Genomic DNA, 24,448 nt, shown 5'->3' on the forward strand with positions numbered 1-24,448 from the left:
AAACCAAATCATTATTTATCAAAAACTGATGCTAGCTGATCCAATCCACGTGCCTCCAGTGGCTCTGGCCACTGATGTATCCAGCCGTTTGTTGTGCGAGTGCCTGTACAGGCATAGGGTGTAGCAAGTGTTCACGTGTGGGACAGAAACGCGCCTTGCCAGTCCACTCTGCTGCCAGCCACACCCCCTAGGCGTGGAGTGGCAAAAGGGGGCAAATAATCAAACATTTTGGCAGAAATCTAATTATTTCAGGGCTTGTACACAGGAAAACTGACAAACAATCCCTGATAAATAGCCCCCAATGTGGTGATAAAAAAAAAGATATTGAGGGGGAGGGGGTTCATGACAAAGTGCTTCTGCAACACACAAAGGTGTGAAAATAAGGTAACGGAACAATTAAGTATGAAAAGTAAGAATACCCAGAGGTGCTTTAACCCCTTTGGGCTAAAGTGAGTTTCTCCCTACATCCTACATAGATGTGAAGAGGAACATGTCCAAAATGGAGTAAAGATATAATGAAAGATGAGTATAGCAGGTATTCGAGTTTTGTATTTACATTCATTTCCTGGTATCCACCCAGGGGTAGTGGACCAACTGGACGTAAGCCGACACCTGGGACCGGAATCTAAGTGTTACCCGGTTTTCACCAGAGCCCGCTGCAAAGCAGGTTGGACTTGCTGCGGCGGGATACCACCAGGCCGTTCCACAGGTGCGACTTTGTCCACAGTGGTAGCCAAGGGAGGTACACAGACGTTGAGTAGAATCTTAGTCGGGGACAGACAGGAGGTCAGGACGGGCAGCACGGGACATTAGAAATAGGGACGTAGAAATAGGTCAAGGCAGGCAGAACAGAATCAAAATTCAATAGCAGAACCGGGGTCAAAACGGGAATACAGAACAACAGCATGAGGCATCCAACAAGCTTTCTATAAGGCTATGAGGCACAAAGATCCGGCGAGGGGAGCAGGGAGAGGGTGGGTAATAAAGGATTCTGGGAAGAGTCAGCACCAATCAGCGGTGCGCTGGCCCTTCAAATCCCTGCAAGCCGGTACGCGCGCACCCTAGGAGTCGGGAACGTGTGCACACAGCCGCCGGAACAGGTAAGTGGCACGGGCGCTGAGCTGGCCAGCAGAGTGGGGCATGGGTGAGCTAGCAACACAAGATATGGGCCGTGGGAGCACCCGTGACATTTATCAAGAGATCAAAAGTCACTGGGAGCTCCCCTGGGCCTACAAGGTTCCATCATTTCTCTTATATTCTTATAAAGGAAAATGATTTAACAAATTGATGCAAAATATACAATGTACCAAAAGAAAAATATATAAAATATAAAAAAAACCATAGCATTGTAACTCTTCCATCACCAATTATTCTGTATAGGCAGAGGGTGCACCAGCCATGAGGCAATATGAGCCTCTCGCCTCAAGCAGCAACATCTCCAGGAAGGAGGGGGAAATAATATCAGGTGCACAGTCACATGCAACAAAGCAGGACCTCACAATAGTGTCTCTTCAAACTTGATGAGACATTGCAGATAGAACTTGCATACCTAAAAACTAACAGGATACATTAGTATTGGATTAGAAGGAGGGTCGCAGCTGTTTATATTTTGCCTCAACAGCGGAGATTGTAGATTCACCCCTATCTGGTTATGAATAAAAATGCATAGTACATTAAATATAGGTTGTACTCCTTCCGCAGCTTTGAACAACCGCAGCAGATTTCCGTTTTATTTACTGCACCATAGACCGAATACATATAACATATAATGAACACTACAGATGGAACATTGTGTATTTTTACATTACATAAGCAAACAGAACCAACAATCAATGTCAACAAGTCATGTCTCCCGAGATTAGAAGCAGAAGATACGCCCAGCATAATAAGCAGCTACAAGGCTACAAACAGGACTAAAGGAAAAGTGAGATTTGCTAAGAAACATGTACAGGGAAGGGGGGCACATGTCATATTACAGGCAAATGTTTCCTTTAATGTATTCAATTTTCACATAATATGTGCAACTTATGGGTGTCCTTCCTTCATATATATGAGAGGTGGGTGGGGATTCACCAATTTGACCAATCAAAAGTCACAGGTCTGTTATTTCAGAAACGAAGTAAAATAGTAAATGACATACTGTATTTCAATACCCCAGTATTTAGGTAATATCCAGAACTTGGTGGCCATCTTGAAAGCCATCATATCGTCTCAATGGCAAGTTTTTCCAACGGAAAGGTGGTCATGTAGCACATGAAACAAGGCCAGAATTGTCTCCGAAATCAATCGTCACAATCAGATTGGCAATATCTCTTGGCTCAAAAGTTATCAACACAGAGATTCTCCATTGATTCTCATAAGGGTTCATAGCTATTAGATCCGATGTGTTCAGCACCATAGACAACACATCAAATAGCTGTGCTTCACATGGAACTTCTTGGTTGTTGTTGAAACTTTCTGTGTTGATAACGTATGAGATATTGCAAATCTGAAGGTGGCAATTGATTTCTGAGCGAATTCTGGTTTTTGATCTGCTACATGACTAGATTCACTTTGAAGAAACCTGGCTTTGTTCCCATATGGCGACTTTTTAGATGGTGACATGTTCCAAAGATAACCTTATAGATAGGCACCCTAACCCATTATTTGATGGGTATTCAGATGGCATGTCAACACCCAGGGGACATGTTACAGATAGATTCTTATAGATAGGTACTCAAACCCATTACTTGATGGGTATTCAGATGGCATGTCAACACCCAGGGGACATGTTACAGATATATTCTTACAGGTAGGCACCCAAACCCATTACTTGCTGCGGTATTCAGATGGCGTGCCAACCCTCATGTGTCTGTGTGACAGAGGCAAATGTGTGCTCCTATCGGTTCACTGGATTAAAAAAAAGTTTAGAAATTATGAATTGCAATATATATCAGAGTGACTTGTATGCATTATGAGAATGTTTTCTGCATTAAGAAATGATAATAAATCTTTATTTATATAGGGCCATCGTATTCTGCAGTGCTGTACCAATCGTGGGTTAGATATATAATAACATAATCAGATAAAACAATTGGAGTGACATCCTTACATTTGCTTGAAACAAATGTGGTATCCATTCTAATCCCCTTTCTATTGTAGACAGTTTAATAGATGCCAAATTAAGGAATTAGGGCAGTGTTTTGTACTATACTAGATAGGAAAAAAGTGGGAACTGGAGGAGGCCAAAGACAGTTATGGGACATCCGCCTAGTAAAGAACTGAACAACATGTTATTTAGTCTATGTTATCCTCACTGAGTTAATAACATTTGCAGCTCAAATATCTTTCCATTCTGTATAGCTTACTGCAGTGTATCTGTATCAGCCTAGATCCAGACAAAATATTTTTTCGCCCCAGTGACAATAGTAGTTAAAATTTTTTTTGCTGTAACGGGCTTTATCAATAAAGCTTCGTGACAGACACCTTACAGCTGATCACTGTAGTCTGGGACTAAAGTAACATTCAGAGAGCTTCACCAGAGGTCAGAGTGGGCAGAGGGTTCTGTCTGTAACTAGGGGTCGTCTGTAAGTCGGGTGTCCTTAAGTAGGGGACCGGCTGTAACGGGTTGTTGATGTCTTGTGGGCCTGAATCATCATGACAGGTTCCTTTTAAAATACGGATAATGGTTTGGTGGTACATCCACTAGACAGGTTCTGTGATTTTAGGGCTTTTCATCCTTTGGCTAAAAACCAGATTGTTCTCATACACACACAAAATATTTAAAACATAACAAAAGAACCGACAAACTAAGATGTGGAAATAGGTTCCTAATGGGGCCTCCCAATGGGGATTGTAAAAAAAAGCCTAATATGTCACATTACAGGGAAATCTACCAAATAATTGAATAATATGTGACATTGCCTTTAAATAAGTGTAGTATTAAGGCAATGTCCAAAATACACATGTAATAACAAGTAATGTATCCCTGTCCACTTGTGTTGATGTCAGTGATCAGCTCATTTATTTTTGTGTTCCCTCTGACACACTTGCACATGCACGGATCCGATGTATGAAGTGTTCCCATCACAGTGCATTAAGCCTCTGGAAAAGAAACTTGATCGTGCAGAGACAGCGCTCCACATGTCCCCCAGCATTCCCTGGATCAGTCACAATGACATTTTCAAAATATTGCTACTGGTTGAGTTTAGTCACGCTTCTCGTCATATCACATGCTGTGCAATGTTGGGAGAAAATAATAAAATGCATTAACTTGTAAACCTTCACAAACATTTTTGGTCACCATAAATTTTAGATATAAAAATTAGCTACTCTAAGAACAGTCTAAAATGTTTCTATTTTGTGTTATGTGTCGTTATGGTAACAGACAACAAATAAACCCTGTGTAGTCTGACCTTGTGGTCATATTCTCCATCCCTCACCTTTAAGGTTATGTTCACATGTTAAGAAATACATATAGGATCAACGGGGGTTATTTATCATTGGCTTTCACAATGAGGGTTTTTCACTGCTAAAAAGTCTCACAGGACTATATACATCTCTTCATTAATCTGGCCTAAACATAGAATTACTGTTAGTGCACCACCATGCAAAGCCACATTCATGACTTATAAAAAGTCTCAAACTTACTCCAGTCCCCTGCTGGTCTATGTGTTAAGACTTTTTATGCATTTTGAGACTTTTTTCGTGACTTTTAAAAAAAAAATAAAATCCAGACAGAAAATAGACCATAAGAACATTTATTAAAGTGTCAAAGCCACTTAAATGAATCTGGTGGGCAGTGTAGCTCCAATAATAGACATTGGGGCATACCCATGTCGGGTCAAATAATTGCAAAAGCTAGCATTTGTGATTATTTCAGGTCCTGATAAATATCCCCCATAGAACTGTCCCAGTGAACTTGTCTTATGATAAATTATGATAAACCCCCAACATGTTTATTAGCTATATTCAATCGCTACCTGTCGGCTGAAATCACTACCTGTCTCCTGATAATGGAGGAGCACAAAGTATGTTCTTTGTATTCAATTACAGATATGCAAAACCAGCAACCAAAAAGTCATGAAGTCTCAAAACACAATGGAACTCATTAACTAAGGGTCCCAACACCGCACTTTCGTCGGGTTTCCTGAATATTTCCGATTTGCGCCGAATTGCCCTGGGATTTTGGCGCACGCGATCAGATTGTGTCGCATCGGCACCGGCTTTCACGCGACAGAAATCGGGGGCGTGGCCATACGACAACCCGACGGATTCGGAAAAACCATGGAATTTAAAAAAGAATTTGTGTCACAAGATCAAGCACTCACATGCACCGGGAAGAAGAAAGTGAACTCCGGCGGACCACGGCGCAGCAGTGACACCTGCTGGATATCGGGCACACGACCTTAGTGAATCCCGGCAGACCAGAATCCGCTTCCGACAAAGCGCCGCAGGATCGCGACTGGACCGGGTAAGTAAATGTGCCCCAATAAATGCATTTTATGGACAGCAGTGACATAAGGCACCAGTTTTCTAGATGCTTCATTAGAATAAAGGGAGACTCCAAGGCCAGGTAGGAGATCAAGCTGCTGCGCATGATATTGTATGAGTAGAAGACACTAGAAATATTCGGCTGGCTTTATAAAACCTTCCGTAAAAACAAAATTCCTGCATGCGAGAGAAGAATGTCCTGACATGACATGTAATATACACGAGGCTTTCCTATGGTGAACTAAGTATAGAAAGATCTTTGCAGTCAGTGATCTGCAAGAAAAAATCCAACCGAGAGGAGAACAAAGGAACATGTGAAGCTGCAAAAAGCAAATGTACTAAAATAGGAACGGGATAAATTTGCACTATTAAATATATAAAACATATAGTCATCCTGCTGGCGCAGGGGGGGGTTGTCTATTTCCTTCTGAGAAACAAAACTTTCCTTTATCATCTTAATTATCTTTATCATCTTACTAACAACCAACTTTATAACAGTTTTTTAAATAAGCATATCATTTAATTATTTTTAGTTTCTTAAACTTTAATAATTGTTTCTCTACACCAGACACTTGCATTTTTACACCAGACACTTTTGATGCACATCATAGTGTGTGCCGATGCCAGCGCACATTGTAGAATGTCAGCAACGTCTGAACTCACGATGCCTGCGACAGACTGCGTCGGAACACAGAGCCGATTCCGGAGCCGTGATGTATGGAAGAGGACCTGCCGGGGGTGTCGGAAGGAGAGTACACGGTTTGTTTTTTTTCTTGACTCGAGTATAATCCGAGGTGAGGTTTTTCAGCACATTTTTATACTCGGCTCGAGTATATACAGTCATTCTGTTGTAAACAATCTGATAACTGCATTGAGGTTTGCAATAAATATAATACCCCTGAAATCTAGAGTCCTAAAGATAAACCAGGAGTATTATATAAAGGGACTCTGTCGCCAGTTTTTTCACGGCTGTAGAGTCGGTAAGCCAAACAGTCCCGTTTTCCTGGTCACTCTAGCAGTGCTGAGATAAATGCAGGGAATTCCTTCCCAGTGCCTTATTCCTCTGATCTGTAGCGGAGGAACTTCACTACTGAGCATGTACATAAAGTGCAGTCACTTTCATCTCTCAAGGTCTGGAACAGGAGTTAACAACCCGCAACCAGTCAAGCCTTGGGTTGCGTCCCACAACCTTCTTACAGTGAGTCCAGTGAGAGCGACAATAACTGATGGATGTATTCATTGATCCAAGAGCCCAGGTAGCTGTGAGTGTAGCTGAGAAGACCTCACTGCACCCGGGTCCTCTCCTGCCGCTCTCCATCACCATTCTTCATACTGGTTGTATGTGCTGGTGTCCCAGAGCAGAGTGGCCCATGGAGCAGGAGAGGAAGCAGGAGCAGGAGAGGACCCAGGAGTAGTAAGCACTTGTCAGCTGTACAGTACTGCTCACAGGTGCTCTCCTGCTGATAATGGAGAAGCACAAAATCCATTCTTTGCATTCAATTACAAAACCAGCAACCAAAAATACATTTACATTACTGCCCTATTTTACTTTATGTCCAATAGGCTGTTATAGGTACACATATTAACACAATCAAGTCTCAAGACACATTAAATGTATTTTATGGACAGCAGTGACATGGCACCACAGTTTTCTAGAAGCTTCATTAGAATTAAAGCCAGGTAGGAGATCAAGCTGCTGAGCGTGACATTGTATGAGCAGAAGACACTACAAAAATTCTGCTGGCTTTATAAAACGGTATGCAAAAATCCTGTATGCAAGAGAAGGATGTCCTGACATGACTTGTAATATACACGAGGCTTTCCTACGGTGAACTAAGTATAGAAAGATCTTTGCAGTCAGTGATCTGCAAGAGAAAATCCAACCGAGAGGAGAACAAAGGAACATGTGAAGCTGCAAAAAGCAAATGTACTAAAATAGGAACTGGATAAATTTGCACTGTTAAACATATAAAACATATAGTCAATCCTGCTGGCGCAGGGGGGTTGTCTAGTTCATTCCTAGAAACAAAATTTTGTGTTCTACTGTTGCGGTTGTTTGTGCATCTAGGGTAGATCAGTCTGACAATATGGCCTGTGGACCAATACATGATGTTCACCACTGGTCAGGAATAGAATAGACATTTAAAGGGAAATTTAATAATGTTTATAATTTATTATAAATTTGTGAAGTTAGAGGTTTTTTCTATTACAACTCTGACTCCAGACTCAAACCCCACAGCCATGAGATCTTACCACATTAAACTACTAGAAAGGACATTTCATCCTCTACTTAAGGGGTTTAGTGGTTTAATAGGGTAAAATCTGGTGAAAGTGTTACTTTCTGATCCATCCGGAAAATGTCCAACCTTTTGTTGAAATGATTGATTTTTTGTCTTAATACAGAGTAGAATTATCCAACATTTACTTTACTTACACGAGTCCATGACCCGTCATCCCACATCTTAGAATCACCAAGCAATCATGTCATCCAGCCTGGCTTATTACATACATGCTGATATAGCCATAAGACACTTGGGACATGTGCGCCTCAGCTCCTCGCCTCTCCTACTCTCAATTAAATAAAATGTGGATTCTGCATGTCTGACATCCAATATCCACATGAAAAACTACTGCTGGGAATCTACTGATAAGGCACATTGGATTCACACTGTGAATATCCCCAGGAGACATTTCTTGCAGTGAGCAGCACAGAATAACTCAATTACCTTCACTAGATAGAAATGTATTACCCATGATATGTGACACACAAGTGCATTGGAGAAAAACTGCTGTCCCTTATCCTTACTGTAAGAATCTGGACCTGTCAAATGCTTTATAAATTGCAGAGCTTGTTTACAGAAAATCACACTTACATCATCCTTGGAATACAAGGGAAGGTATATCATTTATCGGTATCCTACGCCAGTCATGCAATGGGGGCTCTATGGATTTCTGCTTTAGACATTGTGGTAGATGTGGACTTCTTCCCCTGAACTTTCACGTGTTAGGTCGCCTGCACACAAAACGTGCTCGGTCCATGGAATCCGACCTTCACCACGAAAGTTATTTTTCGCTGATGCCGATTTTAAAAATGTTTTTGTTAGCATTCTGAATAATTTCAGTAGTTTATATAAGTTTATTTTACATTACCTGGCTCCCAGCCAGCGGCATGTGTTGAGTCCCAAGAGGTACAGCTGCGGCTGTATGTGTGCCTGTGTCAGTCTTCTCTCCTCCACACTCATTCAGCTCCCTCACTCCTCCCCACATACTGTCATGTGCATTGAGAATACAGGGGAGTGAGAGGGAAGATGCGGGGTAGAGGAAGAATACACAAGGAGACACAGACTGCTGCTCCCCTCCCAGGGACTCACCACATGCTGTTGGCCTAGAGCCAGATAATGTGAATTAAAGCATAATTGTAAAGTTACTGACACAAAAATAGTTTTAGCACGGCTAGAGAGAGCCTTAGACAACAATTCTAGACAAACGTGTATCATGCTGCTAGCTTCTTCCTAACCTGAGATATATCTGGTAAACTTAACATTATTTCTTATTAAATCAGACTAATTAAGCTAATTCTGATGTGGGTGGGCACTTCCTGGTTATGACACCAGCTCACCCCACTGATGCCACAACAGGACAGCATGTTTGTAATTGGCCCATCTGAAGCATGCTTGTGACATTCATGTCTTTTACCAGAACACTAAGGACTTTCAAATGATGCAGGACAGTGGGGGTCATTTACTAAGGGCCCGATTCGCGTTTTCCCGACGTGTTACCCGAATATTTCCGATTTGCGCCGCTTGTACATGAATTGCCCCGGGTTTTTGGCGCACGCGATCGGATTGTGGCGCATCGGGGCCGGCATGCGCGCGACAGAAATCGGGGGGGCGTGGCCGAACGAAAACCCGACGTATTCGGAAAAACCGACGCATTTAAAAACCGAAAATGTGTCGCTTGGGGAGCGCTCACCTTCACCTTCTATGGGATGGTGCATTCCGGGGCGTTAAGATTATTTTCGGCGCTGCAGCGCCACCTGGTGGACGGCGGAGGAACTACCATCTTAAATCCCAGCCGGACCCGAATCCTGTGCAGAGAACGCGCCGCTGGATCGCGAATGGGCCGGGTAAGTAAATGTGCCCCAGTATGTTTGTAATTGGACGACCTGAAGCATGTGATTGGTCACATGCATGTGACATCACTACAGGCCCTACAGCCACTCTCAACAAGCCTCCTGTTCTATATGGTTTCCCATGGATACCAGAAGGCATGGCAAATGGAGATTAGCCTGGGGGCAAGGTTTAACCTCTGCTAACTGCAAAACAGCTGCATATATGTAATTATAGTAAATTAGAGGATTGCCTATTTTTGCTTAGTGCAGAGTTAGGCAAAAGTTTTTATACTTTACAGGACATCTACCATTAGATTACCTGATGGTAGATAATTACCACTCACCTCCCCATCCCGTTTTTAGTTGCACTAATCTTCTTTCAGTGTAACTTTGAATGGCCGCATTTAGTAGAAAAAACGTTATAAAATATGCAAATGAGCAAATGTGCTCTATTGCTATATTATTTATTCATGCCCCAAGACCAACTGGCTTCCCCTACATAGTGTATAGATTCTCTGTCTCTCTCCATCTGCAAATCTCTGACATCACCGCCGGGCAGTGCAGGTAATGTTATTCTTGTGAATGCGCAAGATAAACTATATAGGCGGAGCCAGTCCAGACGGGGGCATGAATAAACTATATTGCGGTGGAGCTCAGGAGGTGCTCTGTAGAGCACATTCACTCTTTTGCATATTTAATAAATTTCTTTTTCTACTAAATGCGGACATTCAAAGTTATACTGAAAAAAGATTACCATAGTACAACTGGGGATGGGTCAGGAAGGTGACATCTACCATCATCTACCATCAGGTAGCATAGGCTATTGGAACCTGTCACAATTTTTGGTGACAGCACAGTGCGTTGGATGGGAGTCCTTGCATCACAGGAGGCCTTGGTGGGTCTTTGGCTTTAGTGTGTGTGTTCCACCTAAATATATGTGTATATATGTGATAAATCTGCATTCAAAATGTTGAAAGAGGAAAACGGTTTGTTAAGTTGAACGCTTAACAAAAGTCACAAAGTTCTGTGCAAATCCTCTGATTCAACTATTTTACCAAACTGACTTCACCTCAACACCTCCCTCCTATATTTTGTCCTATTTTCTATGGGCTAAAACACAGCATGCTGTAAGTTTTCACAAATGTGGATCAAAGACTTTGATAGAAGGCAATCGTTCTGCATCAAAATGGACAGCACACAGATGTCATCCGCGCGCAAGGCTGGAGGATGCAGGGAAACCCTTTTTTTGCTATCATCCTTTGGCGAAAATAATGAACGCTTAACGAATGTTAAAATGTACTAATGCAAATACAATACTGACACAACACACAGTGAAAATGGATCAGCAAGAGCCCTAAGGGTTTGTGAATACAGGACCGTGCAGAGTCCTGTTTCACGAACAAACGACAATGCCAAGGATGAGACTTGCAGCAGGATAGTGATATATGACACAAGGAATCCCTTGGGGACTCTTTGTATCATGTATCACTATGGTGTTCAAAGTCCTGCCCTCAGTCTTCAGTCCAAGTTATCCAGAAAGCGGACAATTCAGGTTTTACGGAGCAATGTGAATCAGACCTAATAACGTACCGTAATATTACAACCTATCACCTTCCAGGCCAGGCCTAATAACCTAATTACATTTCCCTGCATTCCACCCATCTGTAAAGGATTTAACTTAGTGGAGCAAAGATGAAATAATGACTTGGTTCATATGAAGAAAAGGGATGCAGAGATATTTGTACACCGCTGCTTCTTTCTAGCGACGTTATTAGATACAATTTGATGAATAATAGTAATTCTGACAGTAATGATGTCTCTGCTGTGTGTAGGTGGAAGATACTTAAATTGTATTATCTGCTCTGGGTTACAAGGAGTAGAAGAACACATGGGTCTCGCACTTTAATTTTCTAAGGAACTGCAATATTGTTCATTTATTCTTGCCGGGTAGGACTCATCTGTGGGGGCCAAAACCAGAGCAAAATAATCTATTTTCACTCGACAGCAACTCACCCACACATGCCTCAAACTGCTGGATTTCACATAAGCCGGTGAGCCGAGTCATGCAGGAACAATAGAGAACACTATATTCAATGCTACATCCTTTTAAAAATAAATATTAGGCATACACCTTGTACAGTGTTTGTTTCCAAGAAACCAAAACAAGAGATACAAAGTAGCCAAAGACTTTTATCAAGGGATCAAATTAGTGTGGATGGAGGAACGTTACACATAGTAAGACCATAGCGTGACTAGCCGCATCAGGCTGAATCCTCCAGGGCTTCTCATTTCTAGGATACCACCTTCAAGAGGAGTCAAAACGTAGATCAAACCACGCAGGCGGAAATGGCACCAAAATCATTACAGGTTGACTAATCACTACACTGACTAATAACTATACTACTCAGGAAGGAAAACTTTTCTCACATCAATGTCACAAGATACAGTGTCACTGGCTTTTAAGATTTCCTTTGCACATTTTAGTTTTTTTTAACAATAATTTTTTTTTTTAAACGCAGGAAAAAACTAAACCAAGAGCATTCTGCAATTACTGAATAACGACACCAAAAATACAATACAAAATAGATCACATAAATGCTGTGTCTGCAGTGCATAATGGTTTATAGACATCGGGTCACAGAGAAATAGTGCAGTGAAAATAAATGTAAACCATTGTGGCAAATCCTGACGCCCTGAAATGATAAAGGTGGGGAGGATCCTTTTCGGTGAACCTCTCAAGTAATTTCCCAATTTGAAAGCGAAATGTGATAGAGGAAGAAGAGTTGCGCTCTGCCATTTATAGGTGTAAATTATTTGGGGCTGGACTTCTATGTGAAAAGCAAAGGGCAGATGCACGCGATAGTGGAAATCGGACGTGTGCCGTACCTTTTTAAAGTGAATGGCACACAGCTGCACTAAATTCAATACTTTTTAATAGATTAATGTCCAAGGCTGTTATCTTTTTTTTTTTTTTTTTTAAGTATTTTTTTATTTATTTTAACAAAAACAATAACGTTACATACAGTAATTTGTGTTGCAACCTGACCAAGGCTGTTATCTTAACGGACCACTCACAGATTATAGTTTATAAGACAGATGCAAATCAGCTGTGAATAATGGAAGTTAACGCCCCCATTTTTCACAAACAATCTTGACCACGATCACGTTCATGTAGACTAACCCCGGAAAGGACTCCTGGAGCCAGTAAGAGTCCTGCTTACCCACCCACCAAAGTGATTGACAGCTGGTCAATCACTGTGTATGGGTGGTGTAAGCAGGACTCTCACTGTCTCTCCCAGGAGTCCAGAGAGTATTTACATACATAATATAAGAAAAAGAAGTTTAGACTTAGTTGAATGCTCAGAAATACAAAAAAAGGGAAATGGCAGCAAGATTTACAAAAAATAAGTTAAGGTTCTTCATTCGCCATGTGTCCAGCAATGTTTTGATTTTCTCAGGGACAGAAATCTTTCTCAAGCAATATTTTTGATTTTTCACAGAAGTGAGTCTAGTAAAGGGGTTGTCTGCTCATAGCAGGACAACTTCCATTGTGTATAATGGTAAAATTGGACACTGAAAAATGTTCTACTCAAAGGAGAGTCTTCTACACATCACAGCGATCAGCCCTCTATCATATACGGCTCTTTTTATGATTTATTTTAATACACATTCTCTATACACTATGATAGAAGTTCTTATATTACTCATATTGTACTTATTCTAGTATTGATTCCCTTCAACCCCCTAGACTTCCATGCGATACTCTCGTCATTCATATTTTTACTAATCCAAGTTAATCCCTGCAGCCCCAGCACATGACCTTGCCACGGCTTAGTCTTTTACACCAGAATCTTAAGAATTCTAGATCAATGTGTGAGGTAATGCGATGTATCAAATGGATGTCAGGAAAGAACAAAGGAAATGTGATATTTTACTTCCTTTAAGGCTTGATGTGAAGCTAAAATTGACTGGCATAGGATATTTAATTTGTATAAAATATACCACCAGACAAGTGCCTGCAATTCCCATGTGCTGTGGATTATAAATAGCAGAACAGCCGGGCTTACGTATAACATTTATATGTGTAAAAACTGCAACCAACCATTTCTAGATATGTGTGGTGTCTAAGCACCTCTCAGTTGCTGGGCCTCTTAATGACTATAATATATACTGTATATATATATATAGTACTAGAAGAGACCAGAAAGTCTTCCCCTAGGGAGAAGAACATTGCTAGCAATAATCAGTCCTTGCTGCCAGTTTTATTTTCCAGGTAAGTCCAGGAGAAATTCTGTGTAAAGAGTGGCAAAGTGAAGCCAGAGAAGGACCAGGTCAGGTGAAAGATGTATGAGGGCATGAGGAACCACATATTGTACCGAAGTGGGTATATAACCCAGAAGTGGTATTGAGCTGGAGGAGAAGTCACTAGCACAAATGTGTACTGTTACGTTAGGAATACTGTATCGGCGGAGAGTTTAAAGGGGTTAAAAAACATGGCTGCTGTCTTCCAAAATCAGAGCCACACCTGACCATGGATTGTGCCAGTATTAAAGCTCAGCTGTATAGAAATGAATGGAGCTTAGATGCAATGCCAAGCACTACCCATGGTCAGGAGAGGAGCAGTTTCTTTGGAAGAAAGCAGCTATGTTTTTCAACCTCTGGACAACCCTTTTAACAATGTGTTGAGAATCCCGTTCTGCCAACTCTTTGACTTATCCTTCATTACTATCAGGTACCCTCGTATCACAAGTAAAAAAAAGATAATAGAATATTACTGCGACAACAAATACAGGTGTAAGGCAATGACTGGTAAGATACTGGAGGGGATGTACATCTCACCCTGATTGCTCAGATGGGCGAGATGAAGGAAATCCAGAATGTCTGTTTCTCAGCAAACAACAATGTTTGCGGAGCACTGTTTAAAGGACACCTGTCATCAAGTCTGTTTCACTTGTCCTGTCACTACTACCTGTTGGAGCAGCTCACAAGGATCCATCACAGCCTTTATCTAGTCAATTCATACCTTAATCATTGCAAAATCATCATTTCTTTATTATGTAAATGAGGCTGGTCACATGGTCAGAGGCAGTGATGTCACCCCTGTTCCCCCTCCCCTCTCCTACCCCTGCTCATGTCTGTGTGTAATGTATAGTAAAGCATTGCTAGTGTGTGTGCTGCATCTGCTGACATGCTGCATCCTCCTAATACACATGTGTGAGACACAGACATCAGCTACACAAGTACCTGACATGTTCTGCTATACACATGTGAGAGACACAGACATCAGCTACTCAAGTACCTGACATGTTCTGCTATAACATGTGAGAGACACAGACATCAGCTACACGAGTACCTGACATGTTCTGCTATACACATGTGAGAGACACAGACATCAGCTACGCAAGTACCTGACATGTTCTGCTATACACATGTGAGAGACACAGACATCAGCTACACAAGTACCTGACATGTTCTGCTATACACATGTGAGAGACACAGACATCAGCTACACAAGTACCTGACATGTTCTGCTATACACATGTGAGAGACACAGACATGAGCTACACATGTACCTGACATGTTCTGCTATACACATGTATGAGACACAGACATCAGCTACACAAGTACATGACATGTTCTGCTATACACATGTGAGAGACACAGACATCACCTACACAAGTACCTGACATATTCTGCTATACATGTGTGAGAGACACAGACATCAGCTACACAAGTACCTGAAATGTTCTGCAATAACATGTGAGAGACACAGACATCAGCTACACAAGTACCCGACATGTTCTGCTATAACATGGCTGCCTGGAGCTGTTGTGTCTCTCCTATATACACACAGGCTGCAGGAGGTGTGGCCACCAGCAAGCACATGGAGCAGCCATCACAGCATTATACAGGCTGTCAGTAAAGCACTGGGGGTGTGGCTGTGCCTCCCACTCATGAATAAGCTGGACAGCTTAAATATGCTAATGACTCATTGGACATTTCACAGGTCATTTGCATACAGCTTTAGGACCTCATTGCTTAAGTTTACAGTCATGTAGAGGGACAATGAAGGGATAGAGGCAATGCTCTCTAATAGCAGTTTATGAAAATATATTTAGTTTAGGGGGGTTATTTATTCCTGTGGTAGAGAAAGGAAGTTCTAGCTGTAACCGCTGTGTAAAGAAAGCCTAACTAACACCATTCAACGACCTACGGCACCAGTCTCACAGCCGCCTGTAACTCTAGGTAGTCCCAACTCTAGAGAAACTCATTGTAGATTCATTCAGTATAATTTTGTACAACTTTATAAACCTGTTACCTTTCAAAAAGGTGTAAGTAAGTAAGAAAATTCTTTAAAGAATATAAATAACACTTTCTTATGGAAGTAGCTGCAAATATTGCTACAAATACTATACCTGCAACATTTTTCAGGGACCTCTTACTCCAGTTGTACGGCAGTGGCCCATTGATATGTCTGCTCTATTAATCGACTAGTTAAACAGTTAGGAATGAAAATGTAATCTACACATAAATCGGTAGACAACATGGCTTGATACATAGACTCCATTAAACTCATTCTTATCCAGACTTAGTCAATTGATCCTGAGAACAGTAATATAGCCAGTCACTGGAAATATGGGTTAGATTTGGTTAGGGCAAGTACATCCATGGGTCCAGTGACCTTCATGATCCCCCTCTGTCAGGCCTACTAATGCAATTATAATTCCAAAATAGAAATCATTTTAAAAGAAACCCAGCATTTTATACACTTACCTAAGTAAAGTGAAGCATTGTCCTTCTTAACATTGTCGTCCAAATAAGTTGGGCCCAGAGTGTAGATAGGTGTGGAGCCCATGCCAATGAGAATCTGAGCACAGATGAATAAAGCTACATAAAGAGAATGGTCTTTTCCACCTGAGTCTCCGGGACACATGGATGACTCTGATGGATCTTTGGCAGTCGTGTTGCCATTTATACACAACCCTTCATTTGAAACAGAAGAGTTCAGCTCCTGAATTTGATATGGTGGAGAAATAAAATGAGGTAAGGAGAACAGAGCTGCTCCAACTGCGATAAACAAGCCACCTATGGCGAGCCAACGTGGTCTACGCCCTCTTCCTCCAAAATAGCTGATGAAAACCACCACTAAAAGGCTCCCGATATCAAAACAGCTCACCAATAGACCAGACTCGGAGCTCTTCAGACTATACCTTCTTTCAATAGTAGTTATCACACTACTTAAGTAACCAGACACCATCAACGACTGGATGAAAGTCAAAAAGCACATGCAGATGAGAAAGCATCGGGAATCCGTCAGTGCTCTGCCAAGACCCCGGCTACTTTTTATTGTAGAGAGCGTTACTGATGGGGAAATGCCTTTTTTATTGTTGCTGGCGCTACTGCACTCAGCTCTCTCTGCACTTAGGAAGCCAGATGCTGCAAAAGAAAAGATTGTCCTTGAGGAAGGTGCACTGCTTTGAGATGACAAAGTCCGCTGATGGCCACGTTTCAAGTTCCATTCTCTCTGACTATGTAAAAAACTTCTTTTCCCAATGACTGCCGTCTGTGATGTATTGACCTCCGTTGGCTGAACTTCTTGAAATTTTGCCTTACAAAACCCATTCAAGACAGGCAAACTTAGCGACCTGTAAGCATCATTTTTCTCCACAGGTCCCTCGTGATCCTCATGATGATTGTCACTAGAGTGGTAAGTGACGCAGAATAATTGTGGTTTGGGATCTTCCAAAGCCATGGCCACAAAATATTCCTTGTTACAATGACTAAAATGTGAAATGATAGAAAAATGTATAGAAACGCTAATGTCATAATCTAAACCATTTCACATAACTTCATGATTCTTCATCCCGGTGTCACCCTATAGAACAGCGGTGATTCTATACGGGGTGCCTACAATCCATAAAGGTGTTATACTGAACTTAATAGTCTTTAGAATAGATGTCCTCAGGATTAACAGAAAAACAGCCAAGCAGCTGTCCCTGCACTGATTTCCAGTAAACTCTTCCATCCGGATAAGATGTTGCTCAACAAAGAAGAGGCTTTAGAAAAGATGAGGCCTCAGGCGGTGATACAATACGGTGCCATTCTGCAATCACCGTCATCTCTCACATCTCTGGTTCCACCATAGACAGCAGTTCTTTCGTCCCCATTGTATCCAGTAAATGTCTCCACTGGCAATTGTGCTGATCTGTAATGTAGAGAGAGAGAAAAAAGCAAAGAAGGTCAGCGCTGTGCTTCTGTCAGCAAAACATGGCCCTGGCTTATGGGAATCTTAAGTGCTATATGTGCTAAATCGTCTTCATCGCACAAAATTATTAAAAAAAAAATACATGATCTGCAAAAGAGAGAAAGTTTTTCATGTAGAACACAATAAAAGCAACATTCTTTTCATTTGCCAAGTACAGACCAAATTATATTAGGGAATATGGGTCCCAAAATAGTTGAGACGCAGACACCTACCTGGAAGACAGTAGCGGAGTATAAATCTTTAGGCAGTTCCTGGGTTACATACAATATTGGGTCCATAGGTTTGTTCTTAAGTTGAATTTGTATGCAAGTCGAAACTGTATATTTTATAATTGTAGATCCAGAAAAAAAAAAATTTTGCCCCAGGGTCAATCAGAGTTTTACATTTTTTTGCTGTAATGGGACGAAGGATTATCAATAAAGCTTCATTATAGACACCTTACAGCTGATCATTGCAGTCTGGGACTCTAGTAAAGCACCCAGAGAGCTTCACCAGAGGTCACAGTGGGCAGAGGGGTCTGTCTTTAACTAGAGGTCGTCTGTAAGTCAGGTTTATTTAAGTAGGGGACTGACTGTATTGGGCAGCACAGTAGGGTCCAGAAAAACAATAGACAAAGATACGTAGAGGGAAATAAACAGTTACCGTACTTGGTCCAGGACTTGAGGATCTCCAAAGCCTCACACAAAACGCATCTATGAACTGTGTCCAATAATAGACCATATACAAAGTTTTCTTCTTTTAACCAAATATTTTCTTTACTTCAAAATCCACAGGTATACATTATTTACAATTCCATTGCAGTAATCTTCATGACTTTATGCACAATAGCAATGACGAGGCACAACACAACCAAAACGACAGAACCCTGTTGGTAACCTCTGCATAGTTATCAGTGCTATGGATTGGAAACAGTGTCAATTAAAACAATACATCTATTTCTGCTGGACCACAAGTGACCCTGCCTCCCCACTCGACTACTATCCCATGCTGAGAATACAACTACAGTACAGGGGAATAGCCCTCAAGAGAATTTGGTGCACCTGGCATCATAAATGGCTGTGATAATGTGAGTCTGAGTCCCTGTTTGGTCTGTATTTAGGTTTATTTTTTGACGTTTTCATCAAATCCTACTAAAATGTATACTTCAGTTTTTTGGCTAATTCCTGGTAACGTAAAGAACTGTTTAGCTCCCGTTTGCCTTTACAGATGTAGGTCACAGGAGTATTTCAGGACTTCACTTTTATCAACCTATTTTTAGGATGGATCATGATATTAGATCAGCAGTAGCCAAACTACAGGACCATTGCTCTTCAAATGAACCACAAAGCAGAATAGCAACTGTGAAGATGGAAAAGTACTACAAGCTACGTCCTATTACAGTGAGCTTCTGATAACTTTCACACATTCATAGAATATATGGGACAGTGCTGGTTTCACAGCGACTTCTGCCAGCAACTGTGGAACCACCTGATTCTAAATTACAAAAGGATTGGTCATTACCACCCATTCACCACTAAATATACATCAACTTATTGTCCTGTCATAGGTTCATAGTATCACAGAAAAAAAGTTTAGAAAAAGAAATCAGTCCATCAAGTCCAACCTATACATTATATTATGCAAAACGTCCATGGTCTTAATATCCAAAATGTTCAAAATTTCCAGGAATTCTAGAAAACCGCTGGGCCAAAAAAAGAGTATTTACACAGCCAGGTAACATCATTAGTTGTATCGGTTTGCTGGCGATTCTGAAGCTATATATTTTCAGCTTGTACTTTTTTGGTTGTATAAATATTAACAATAGTCCACGAGAACAAAAAAACTACAACCAGCAGGCCATTCATCCAACTGTAACCTAGGCTTATATATTTTGTTATTTACAAAAGTTATATGTACATCAGTCAGCTTATATATTACAGCCCAATGTTAAACCATCACAGTATGGACTTCACAGGATCTCAGAAGGTGTCATGTGATATCTGGCACCGAGATTCATATTCCATGAAAATCAGAAACTTGTCAATATTATCTTAGGCCAAAACCTAAAAATATCAATTCAGGCAGAAAATGTTATTTTTCATCTTCCACTCTTACATTTAGCACTACAAGAGAAGCTTATTATGAAAACCTGTATAAAAAAAGCTGTTATTTTTACATTTTATTTGAAGTTTGATTTTATGGTTTACCATACATACTCAAGTATTAGCCGAGTTTTTAATCACAATGTGCTGAAAAACCCAAACTTGGCTTATACTTGCGCAAAAAAAAGGAAATTGAAAACTCTCCAACCTTTTTGGGCGCCCCTCTCAGGTCTTCTCTCAGCCGCTGATCCATCTTGCAGTGGCAGGTCCGTGCGACACCACAGGCTCTCACATCAGCCGCGGCTGCAATAGTATTGTGTGTGACGCAGGCACTTGCCACTGCAGGACGGATCGAACATAAGACCTGTGGGGGCCCCGGAAAGGTGAGTTTTCAATTCGTTTATTTTATTAAATGGGCAAACTGGGCTGCAAAACGGAGCTGCTGGCTGCTATATATTGGGGGGGGGGGGGGGGGGCAGGCACTGGCTGCTATATACTGGGGGGCTGCTATATATTGGGGGCAGGCACTGACTGCTATATACTAGGGGGGCAGGCACTGGCTGCTATATACTAGGGGGGCAGGCACTGGCTGATATATACTGTGGAGGTGGGGGTGCTATATATTGGGGGGAGGCACTGGCTGCTACATACTGGGGGGCAGGCACTGGCTGCTATACTGGGGGGGCATGCACTGGCTGCTATATAATGGGGGAGGCAGGCACTGGCTGCTATATAATGGGGGGGCAGGCACTGGCTGCTATATACTGGGGGGGGCAGGCTCTGGCTGCTATATACTGGGGGGGCAGGCACTGGCTGCTATATACTGGGGAGGCAGGCACTGGCTGCTATATAATGGGGAGGCAGGCACTGGCTGCTATATAATGGGGAGGCAGGCACTGGCTGCTATATACTGGGGGGGCAGGCACTGGCTGCTATATACTGGGGGGGCAGACACTGGCTGCTATATACTGGGGGGGCAGACACTGGCTGCTATATACTGGGGGGGCAGGCACTGGCTGCTATATACTGGGGGGGCAGGCACTGGCTGCTATATACTGGGGAGGCAGGCACTGGCTGCTATATACTGGGGGAGGCAGGCACTGGCTGCTATATACGGGGGGCAGGCACTGGCTGCTATATACTGGGGGGGCAGACACTGGCTGCTATATACTGGGGGGGCAGACACTGGCTGCTATATACGGGGGGCAGGCACTGGCTGCTATATACGGGGGGGCAGGCACTGGCTGCTATATACTGGGGGGGCAGGCACTGGCTGCTATATACTGGGGAGGCAGGCACTGGCTGCTATATACTGGGGAGGCAGGCACTGGCTGCTATATACTGGGGAGGCAGGCACTGGCTGCTATATACTGGGGAGGCAGGCACTGGCTGCTATATACTGGGGAGGCAGGCACTGGCTGCTATATACTGGGGAGGCAGGCATTGGCTGCTATATACTGGGGAGGCAGGCACTGGCTGCTATATACTGGGGGAGGCAGGCACTGGCTGCTATATACTGGGGGAGGCAGGCACTGGCTGCTATATACTGGGGGAGGCAGGCACTGGCTGCTATACACTGGGGGGGGCAGGCACTGGCTGCTATATACTGGGGGGGCAGGCACTGGCTGCTATATACTGGGGAGGCAGGCACTGGCTGCTATATACTGGGTGAGGCAGGCACTGGCTGCAATATACTGGGGGGGGAGGCACTGGCTGCTATATAATGGGGGGGCAGGCACTGGCTGCTATATACTGGGGGGGGGGCAGGCACTGGCTGCTATATACCTATATACTGGGGGGTAGGCACTGGCTGCTATATAATGGGGGGGGTCAGGCACTGGCTGCTATATACTGGGGGGGGGGCAGGCACTGGCTGCTATATACCTATATACTGGGGGGGTAGGCACTGGCTGCAATATACTGGGGGGGGGCAGGCACTGGCTGCTATATAATGGGGGGGGGGGGGCAGGCACTGGCTGCTATATACCTATATACTGGGGGGGTAGGCACTGGCTGCTATATAATGGGGAGGCTGTGACCAATGCATTTCACACCCTCAGCTTATACTCAAGTCAATAGGTTTTCCCATTTTTTTGTGGTAAAATTAGGGGTCTTGGCTTATATTTGGGTCGGCTTATACTCGAGTATATACAGTATGTTAAAGCCTATGAAGTGAAAGGACACACTTTATACTAAAACATGTTCTGTGCCTATGTTTTGGAAATGGTGCTCTAAATATAGCAACTAGGCATGGATAAGTGAAGAAGGAACACTGCTAGGTATGTCTGCTTATCTACACTACATGGAGCAATGGCGTCTTGTGGAATTCCGATCTGTCAGCAAAGTGCTTAGTATTACACTATTTTCCATAGCTGAACTGTATAGAGGAAGATAATTCCGGCACCAATCTTTAAAATTTCATTGTCTTATTCAATTCAGCTAAAAACCTATTTCCATTACAGGGTTAAATATTTCACTTACACGTTTCAGGAAATTATTTGCTCTGCTTTGGTGTGACTTTGTCCTTAGTTTTTGTAAAGACTAAGGACAAGAAGGTGCCCAAAATGCTTAAGCGAAATATTTTACCCTGTAATGAACCAGAATTTTTAACTAAATTGAATAAGAGAATGAAATGTTAAAGAGAAATTGTCACCACAAACCTCCATTATAAACTTCACACAACACCTTAGAGACAGGATACAAGGCATTCCAATGATTCTATCGTTTCTGTACGATTCCGCTGTGCCATAAAAACAACAGTCCAGTCAGGGAGGCGGGGAGTGCTCTCGGATCCAGGCATGTGCTTCCCTGCCTCCTCTGAGCTGCAATACCAAACATAACCTGAGGATAGGAGTGGTGCTATGTTTAGAAAAATAAAAAAAGCCGAAGTGTAATCAAGATTACAGTATTTAGGAAACAGGGTCTCCTTACATCATAAACACTATAATGCATGGAGTCCCATCCTATGCACGACCTAACAATCTCATACTTATGGCCCATCCTCAGGTCATCAAGGTCAAAACTGCCTGGGAAAAGGGGAGCGGTTGTTTGGGCAGAAAACAATATAACATCTCTGGAGGTTCTATTCTTTGAACGCTTTTTTGTCCGTTCCTCTGTTATTCCTCTAATAAATGCATAAATAAGTAGTGGGTGTTACGAATTGGCGGTCTGTCCCTTCACAGTCTTGACAATGTCCTCTCCTTGCTGTCAGTGTCAGACTATGGATAGGAATACAAATCTTACTCATACTATGAGGAATAACAGAAATATGATACAATGTAAAGGTTTCGGTAAATATGTAAAGTATCAGAATATAAGTATCATCAGACATGTCCAAAACCCTACAACTTCAGGCATCTTCTTTCCTATAAATTTTATTACCTCTTGATAGAACAAAAGATTGGATGTGCTCAGATCCAGGACACTGACACCAGACCATCTGCTTGTCACCCAAGGGCAATAAAAGAAAACAATCTAGCCATAGGATACATGTGCGGGCTTGTGTCCCCTATAACCATGTATAGGTCCTCTGGCATGTCAGCACATACTCACAGAGATGGATATTAGGAGCCTGCAGCCAGTGTGTGCCTATACATGAGCTGGACCACGCAAGATAAATAGACAGTGAAACTGAATGCCAAGCCTGAGGGTGGGCAGGATGAGCGCCCCATGATGGGTAAGGCATGGTCAGGGGCGCCAGGGGCTCCGCACTACTCACCCCGCAAGCTGCAACAAGCGTTCTTGATTCTAAAAAGCTCTGACTGCTCTTTTCTCCAAGGACTTAGGAAGATCATATGAAGTCTTTTGGCAGAAGGATGAGAGTTGGGACATGGCGAGGAGGAGACGGTAATCTAATAGGGTGACAATGCCCAGAATGTGTGGAGGGGACACAAGGTGACGCCAGGCTGATCCTGTACAGTGCTGGCTGCAGGCAGGCAGGGGTTAAGTGGGGATCCACCATCTGCCCTGTGGAAGGCAGCCCACCAGCAGGACCTGCCAGTGCCCCTTTGTTCCTGTAATCCCATCCTCATCCTTTGTCTCATAGGACAGAATAGATACAGTGTTACTGCAGCACAAGGATGTAGTGATGGACACTTCACAATGGAGGAAAGTAAAGTAATGAATGCAGCACAACAACTCACCGTGCGCGCCAGTGACCGCAGTGTGTGCACAGTCACCATGCGTGCTCCTGCGGCTCCTGCTGTCCCCGGGAATCTCCGGCCACACAGCAGCCGCTCCGCTCTGCCTCACAATCTGTTATAGTGGGATGCAAGGGGCAAGCGCAGCCCGGGAGACCAATCAGAGAGAGGAGAGCGGAGACCGGCAGCCAATCAGTGTATCGCATTCCCATTGTCCGTCTGTTCTCTGTCTGCCCCTCCCCACCTGCTGTGAGAGGCTCCGCCCACCGCTGGTGCTGAAGACTGACAGCTGGCTACTGTGGAGGGGGCACCCCGGGTGCAGGAGGAGGAGGGGGATCCCCGGGTGCAGCAGGAGGGGGCATCCCCGGTTGCAGCAGGA

At 42.9% G+C, this 24,448-nt stretch overlaps 1 protein-coding gene across 2 annotated transcripts in view; it reads right to left on the minus strand.

Moving 5' to 3' along the window:
- Positions 1-24,182, minus strand: part of SLCO5A1 (solute carrier organic anion transporter family member 5A1) — a 77,819-nt gene extending 53,637 nt beyond the window's left edge. For both annotated transcript variants that reach the window (XM_072151760.1, XM_072151759.1), the window contains exons 1-2: positions 24,073-24,182; positions 16,358-17,789 (exon numbers count right to left, since the gene is read on the minus strand). In XM_072151760.1, coding sequence (XP_072007861.1) covers positions 16,358-17,336 — 979 coding nt within the window. In that variant the 5' untranslated portion in view covers positions 17,337-17,789; positions 24,073-24,182. The remainder of the gene's footprint in view (positions 1-16,357; positions 17,790-24,072) is intronic.
- Between the last annotated feature and the right edge of the window lie 266 nt (positions 24,183-24,448).

Source organism: Engystomops pustulosus, chromosome 5 (assembly GCF_040894005.1).
Source record: "Engystomops pustulosus chromosome 5, aEngPut4.maternal, whole genome shotgun sequence".
NCBI classification, from domain to species: domain Eukaryota; kingdom Metazoa; phylum Chordata; class Amphibia; order Anura; family Leptodactylidae; genus Engystomops; species Engystomops pustulosus.